General features: G+C 33.4%; 1 protein-coding gene across 1 annotated transcript; it reads right to left on the bottom strand.

Annotated features, from left to right (window-relative positions):
- Positions 1-89: 89 nt before the first annotated feature.
- On the bottom strand, positions 90-7,729 carry LOC108743184 (sister chromatid cohesion protein PDS5 homolog B). The gene is made up of 6 exons (XM_018478651.1): positions 7,197-7,729; positions 4,621-6,708; positions 4,040-4,317; positions 3,130-3,984; positions 2,298-2,582; positions 90-1,121 (listed from the first exon to the last, which is right to left on the bottom strand). Exons 2-6 carry the CDS (start codon positions 6,698-6,700, stop codon positions 1,011-1,013), a joined length of 3,609 nt encoding a protein of 1,202 aa, XP_018334153.1. The 5' UTR covers positions 6,701-6,708; positions 7,197-7,729; the 3' UTR covers positions 90-1,010.
- Positions 7,730-7,767: the final 38 nt, after the last annotated feature.

Genomic DNA, 7,767 nt, shown 5'->3' with positions numbered 1-7,767 from the left:
TTATTGTTAATGAAGAAGCTATTTGTGAACGTTTTCGTGTTGTTTTGCCTTTGTGAAGTATAAGTTAATGATCGTTAAAAATAAACGACTATTTTCGACAATTTTATTTCTTTAGCATAAGTGTGTACATCGTATTTCAAATAACTTGATAGAATTCATGATGTGAAAGAATGTACAAGTTAACGAAACGGATTCGCAAAGGACCGTTTCACTGGAAACCCAATTTCAAAATAATAATAATAATATTAATAAGTAATAGATAAGAAAACAAAATAGCATTAACTCATAATTGAAAATAAAAACCAATTTAAACGAAAAAGGTGCAAAGCAAGAAAAACAAGTTCAGGACACACATGAAGATTCCAAATTAAGAAAAATATTTCAGAAACAACACGTCTTTGCCCTTTTTATTCGTATACTTATTTCCTATGTACGAAAGTTTTTATACAATCCTTTTCGCTCTTTATAAATTAATTTAAAAAATGACCGAGGCTTTAAAACATTACTACAACAATTCAAGATAGTAACGAAAATTAAAGAACAAGTTATATCCTTTTACTTGGCCTGTCCATAATAGTGGCAGGTGTTTACTATAATAAATTCTGTAAAATTTACCGGTATATATAAAAAATAAATTCTTCTGCATTTTAGTCATTCAAGATGATTTTATTAATACCATTATAATGGTTATTATTTGTAAAATTTTTTATGTAACTACGTAGACTTGGTAAAGAAGACCGATCCAATTCCCATAAGAATGAATTTCAAACATTGTCTGTTTTTTCTTTTTCTTCATTTAACGTCACAAAACTATTTATTTTTCTTGTAGACCGGTCTATTTAAAGTTATGGTGCAACCCTTTTTTATCAACGAGAAAAGTCATTCTACATTTACTGCGAGAAAGTCAGTTTCTTATCTCTCCTTTTTACAATATTGGAATCACTAACCAGTCCACTTTTATTAAGTCATTTTTCAATATTAAGTTTTTGTTGGTTCTTGTGTACAACGGATCACTTTTCAAGTTCCATTTTCATTCGTTTTCTTAACCGTTTCGCAGGTGGTTCGTCTAAGCTTTCCTCCAAAACAGGTAATTGAATTTTTGTCTCCGACGCTTCCGAAGGCTGCATAAATTGTAAAAAAAACAAGAAAACATCACGTTATACATTTTGTATTAAATTAGTTTATTACTGAAAAGTAGTATTAAAAAATTATGAAAATTTTAAGATAAAAAATCATAAAGCAGATAAGAGGCCAATTATAATTAACATATAAAAAATGATAAAAAGAAAAAAAAACTGCATGAAAATGAATCAAGGCAAAATCAATCATTAATCGACTTTCAATTGAATACTTAAATAATTTTTGCAATACTTAAAAATACACACTAAGTAAGAAAGTTCACTAAAAATTCCATTTTCCTTTATTTATTTATATTTTATACTGTTAAAGTAAAAAATAAATAAAACAGATAGAAAAGAGACAAACTTTGATTACAGAATTTCTTTTAATAATCCAGTATAATTATTTCAACATTTACAATGCCTTTCTCAGGTGGATGAAAATTTTACACCTGAAGATGGCACTGCGTGCTGAAAAAATTATAAGAGATTTGCTGCACCAAAAAACACAAAACTTGTATTTGTTTTCTATTTGTGATGGAATTACAAAAGTTAAAAGCCTTATAGACACAATTATAAAACATCTATGTATATAATTATAGTAGATTCTGTGGTGGAATATTTAAATCAGAAAGTAATGATAATTTTAAGAAATCGGGGATATATAGAATTAGATGTGATAAGTGTAAAACCAATATATTGAAAACAAGAGGCGAAATTTCGACCTTAGATTTCACGAACACGAAAAATTTATTTTAAATAACACAATATCCCAACTTGCATAAAAAATAACCATAAGATCAGTAAAAATACATTTTCTATCCTTAGTATTCTAAATAGTAGAAAACTAAATTTCTTCTAAAATTAAAAACTCAGCGTTTTACTTCAAATGTACTAATTTACATTTTTTTTAATCACATGCAAAAACCTAAGTCAATCTTACCTGAACATCTATACCAGCTAGCTATTTAAATAAAAGCCAGAATCAAACATTGAATATAAATAAATAATAAATTACTTTTTAGCATTAGGTGTACCGTTTTAAAATAATTGAAAAAGTTACAATTACTGTTGGTTGCATTTCCTAAGGCAACAAAGTAATGTGTCTTTTTTTAATTTATTAAACCACACAATCTCAGCATTATTTTGTCAAAAAACGAATAAAATACATCTACTAACCTTGACATCAGTTCCAAGGGGCCCACACCCTTCCACTTTTGGTTTCACTTTGCTCTTCTTCGCCTGCCTTTCAGAATTAATGACGGATAGTGTGATACCACCTTTTTTATTGGGTTGATACTGTAACTCCGGTGGCAAGAATACTTTTGTGTTTACGAAATCATCAGGCTGAGGTGCGAAGTACATAGTTGGAATACGCGTCTCGCTAGGAAAATCTTTCATGTCGTAGTTTGTTGTCTTTGTTAATAGGAGACCAGTCGTGAGATCGCACAAAGCCCAAATTTTCTTCAAACAGAAAAACCTCATTAATAAGTGGTTCTAAATTAATTCCTGTGAAATTGAATTTGGATATAACAGTAACAGAAATACAAGCTCCTGTTTCCCTGAATAACGTTTAATTTTTTTATTATACGTTTAGAAAAGGAGGAAGTCCCCTTAGGCAGTAATAAATTACCTTTACACGAGTCTTATACAAAAAATAAGAGAATTACAAGAAAAATGAGGACTTATACCTAAATAAGTATAATTAATCATTAATTTAAATTTTATTAAAGATTTCTTTAAGAACAAAAAGTAAAAAGTGGAAACGATCAGACGTGGATCGCGACTTCGATCTTATTGGATCTCGTCAGCACACTGTAGATAGCTACAACATAATACGTCTACCTGTTGCCTTTAGACAATGTTTTATGAATTACTATAAACAGCGTAGTGAATCCCATTTAAATGTGGTAAGATTCTACAGACGTGAGTATTGATTCACAAAAGTATTTTAACTTGAACCTTTGTTTTAATAAAGATAGGTACTTAAAATGTTAAGACAAATACTTACGTAGTTAACGGAGTCGTCATCAGGTCTGAGGGCGTCTTTATGATTTTTCATTCTCTCTATTAAACTTTTGTAAAAACCAAAACTGAAATAGTCATTTAAAGTAACAAGTGGTTCGAGGATGAACCAAAGACATTGACGAGCACGTATCAAGTCTTGCACATCATCCCAACGGGAATACGCGGGATCGTGAGCTAAAATCGGTATCGCGAATACAAGCATATAATCAGGCAAGATGTGTGGTAACTGGGACATTGCTTTATCCATCTGACCGCTGGTCATTGTCAACGTTTTCACATAATCACGTCGCCTGTTTATGTCAGCTAACATGTAATTCCTTATGGTTGATTTTAGTCTCGATTCCGTTTCCCGACCGGCCAAAGCGTAATAGCCCATAAAATCTAACGGGAGACACTTATTTGGTAACCCACGACCTAGACCTTTATGCAACTTGGCAGAGAACCGTTCTCTTACTTGTTTAACTTCATCAACCATTAGTTGCGAGAGATTGTAAAATTGTTCGGCTGTGTATTGGTCACCAACACCTTTTTGTTCACAAACTTTCAGCATCGCACAGCCAGCTGCTAATCGGAGCCAGGCCATTTCCGCTTTAGTAAGTCGTCCCGATTGCAAAAGGTCTCCTTTATGTAAAATGAAGGCGTTCAGCATACGGAACGTCTTTTGGGCAGACGCAATGTCCTGTTTAAGACCTAGCAACCACCTGGCCATTGCCTTCAAACCCTCTACTTTACAACGTGTCTCTTCAGGAAGATCTTCTTCGCTGCACCACGAGTCTGGATCAATGCTTCTATCCCTGTCGTTGTCCGAGCTTTCCTTTACTAACAATTCTTTAACCAACTGTTAAAATACAACTATTACAGTAAAAACTTCATCACAATTAATTGTTACATACCTTTCTAGATATTATGTTTTTGATTTGAACTTTGCAGCGTTCAGGTACGTTGTATGCGATGTGTCCTAGGGTGACAATAGCAGTGCGATAATGGGGAGATTCAGGATACATATTCGCCTTGATGGTCTCGAGTATAGATGTGAACACTTGGTCGTGAAGATCAGGCATATTAACATAAATGCAACGGATTGCGGCTTTGGCTTGTTTGGGCGTCCCGTGCTCTGCAAGCTCTTTACAAATGGGTGCCAACTTGTCCATCTTTTCCTTAAACTGTTCATCTAAAAAAATATGTTCATAATTAATCTTGAAAAACAAACACGGTAAATGTTTCAACAATATTTATTTAAAAATATCAGTGCAATAATTTCAGCGAAAGGAGCATTTTCAAAACGTATTTGTTAATGACAGTTATTAACAAGTACTCTACAACTAAGGAGTCATTTTTAAATATAACTAGATTGTTGAAACATTTATTGTGCTTATTTTTTAAGATTAATTACTTGTGTTACGTTAAAAATGCACCGTTAATAGTTTAAATAAGTTGAAAATACCAACGTTTCTCAAAGAAACAAGTTACTAACATAGACACTTGTATTTTCCTAGGAATGTAAATACGGATAGCACAAGAGGAGATACATTTTCGTCTTCCAGTTGGAGTAGATTGAGAAGCTGATCCAAAACGTCATTGTGATGAAAATGAGACGAAAATACAGCACTGAGCATGACTAAAAGCTTCAATCCCCGATCTCCCGCAGTAGCTGGATGTAATCCAACCTCTTCAATGGTATTACCGCCCCTTAAACAGTCCTCCACATACCCTATCAACAATCTAATGGCCTCATGATCGACCATAACTGAACTCACACGTTCCAAAAGCATTTTAACTGTATTATAATAAAGATTAGTCATAACAGGTTGACCCAATTTTTTTAGGACAACTGCAGTAGCATCAGAACATTCCTGACAACTGACCGAAGGTCTAGCCACTGTTTCCATACTCTCTAACAGCAGAGGTTCTCTTCTTAGGTGTAAACTAAATTTCGAAAGGAACTCATTTGCTTTTACAGGTTCTGGCAGGCATCGAGACAATGCTTGTATTTTTACAGGGATTTTCTTTTCAATTTCTGGTGTCACTGGCCGCCTGTGGAGTTCCAACCATTCAAGCACCAATTTACGCACACATAGCTGATTCTTTTGAAGTTCCATAAAAGCTTTAGTGGCATGTTCATCTACAGTTCCTAGAAGATGATACAATTTTTTCATTCTTTCAGCAGCAGGTAATTGATATGGAACCAAGCAAGTATTAAGTAATCTCTCCACTAGCAATTTATCTTCCATGCTAGCCATGTAATATCCATGCAAGATTTTGTCCTTTATCCATGTAACTGCTTTTTTTGTGGCATTTGGGACATCTGGATCATTTAAGTGTTTTCTGTAAATCATCGCTAGGCCTGACATAGCTTCTTTTCTAATTTTAAATTTTTTATCCAATGTTCTTTCTTTAACAAACTCTAAGAGGTCTTCGGAGTCTGATACAACTTGAAAATCTCTCCTTGCTGTTGTTACAATGGCCATGACTACTTCATAACGTACATTCTCTTCAGAGTCGTGCTGACGCATCTTTAACGTTTCAGTTATATCCTTTCGTAAATCTGGATGATTTAAAAGAAAATGCATCGAATACTGTACGCATTTTGTACGTATAGCGACAGAAATATCGTTAAATCGTCCAAGAAATGCTCGCCAAAGGGCCGAATGTCTTTTGGCAAGTTCAGAATCTTTTTCACTGAACATTCTAGCCAAAAGCGCTACTGCTCCTAGTCTTTCTTGTTCTAGAGGACTTTTAAGTTTGCATTCAAGCTGTGGTAATACTTGTACTAAGACTTTAGGGCAAATGTGATTTAGTTCGTAAATGAGATCGTATACTTTGCCACTAATACCTAGATTTTTGTCCTCTTTACCTAAAATCAAAACTTGGTTAAAGAAAGCTTGTATGTAAGGCTCGAGGGTTTCTGAAGTTTTGACAATCAATTCTTTCGCGAGTAGGTATGCATTTTTTCGTTGTGTTTTATTTGGCTCAACGATGTTAATGAGAATAATGTCCAGCAGCTCATTGCTGACCATGTCACTTTCAGTAATGAGAGGACAAAGGACATCTAACATGAAACTCTTGACCCTTCCTGAGTGTTCATCGTTGACAATTTTGAACATAAGATGAAAGAGGGCGCAAAATATTTCTTGGCAGTCTTCTAGTTCAAAGCACATATTAAATGACTTGACATATGCTAGATTTTCAAGAAGGTAGAAGTATCTTTTGAAGGCTGCATCTTTTGGATCTTTAAGGCCTGTCAATTGTGCAATAAGAAACAAGAATATCGTTTTTACTTGTTCTGAATCTTTGTATGGTGCTTCAGGGGCATAAACACGTAATACATCAGCTATACAGCAGGCAATTAGTAACTGAACATCTCGAGATGTGTGTGTAAGAAACTGCTCTTCAGCAAGATGCAATGCTAGTGGTATATATTGTTGGTATGCTCCTTCATCTTGGCCCATTGCTTGAAGCGTGTGTGCAAGGGTTTTAAGACGCCTGATAAGCTCATCAGCGCCCAAATCGTCAGTTATGGGGCGGCAACCTGGAGGATACACTATTTCAGCCATTTTAATACCTAAGAAATAGAAAAAGACCCATTTATAAAACGAAATAAATACCAAAACAAATTAAAGCTACATTTTTTTTAACCACTTCAATTAAGTGATACCGAACTAAATAAATAAATGTACTAATTATGAATAGTTACTATTTCATATAACTTCATGTACAATATCTACAATAAGCCTTGTATAACTTAAAAAAAATCCAACTGATAAAAAGAATTGTACAGATATCTTCATTAACTTATTTGTACTTTAGCTGTCGCTAATTGCTAACCAAAAACAAGTATTTTTACGAAATAATAATTATCGACATAAATCATATTTAGATAGATATAGGCAGGTAATGGACGTTTCTAAACATATCCAAAAACAGAAGATGACAAAATACACCATTTTATTAATAATGTTGTTATGCTTCAACTTAAAAAGATTTTGCAATTAAAACAATTTAATTTTTAATACAATACTTGTATTTGAAACTGGTGAACATGTAATTTACCTCCAAACACACGTAAAGCGGTTACGCTACAACGTATGTAACGCAGGCAGACTTCAGGTATCACAAACGTTCTTCAGTTTTCTTCTTTAGAAGGCATGGTTTGCACAAAAATATTGCAAATCCTTTTCACAATAAAACAAAAATTATTTCAAACATTTTAAACACCTTTACAAACACCAATCATATTCCAAAAACACGTAATGAATCTCATAGTACTCGCCAAAACTAACAAGCTTGCGACACTATCAACGGTGGTTTGCAGCTATGTCAAAAAAGAACGCTTACTGCGATTATTTCGATTACAGTACACTACTTGTGGAATGCTATACACTACAGTGCACTCAATACATAAATAAAACAAAACGATATCGTTTAAAGTCACTACTTGCACTTATATTGCTCAAGTCTTTACAGTTTTATTAAAATACGTTTAAAAATTGCAAATATTAAGAGCGCATTGGTTTATAATTGAAATGTTACGATTTCAAAAACATTTTTACAGCACAAGATATTCAGCTAAGCAGCGGGCAATAATGAAACCATAAAGAAACAACTGATCAGTTTTGACGGA

Source organism: Agrilus planipennis, unplaced genomic scaffold, assembly GCF_000699045.2.
Source record: "Agrilus planipennis isolate EAB-ADULT unplaced genomic scaffold, Apla_2.0 scaffold393, whole genome shotgun sequence".
Taxonomy (NCBI): domain Eukaryota; kingdom Metazoa; phylum Arthropoda; class Insecta; order Coleoptera; family Buprestidae; genus Agrilus; species Agrilus planipennis.
The sequence above is the reverse complement of the archived record's forward strand: the minus strand, read 5'-3'. Positions and strand labels throughout refer to the sequence as shown.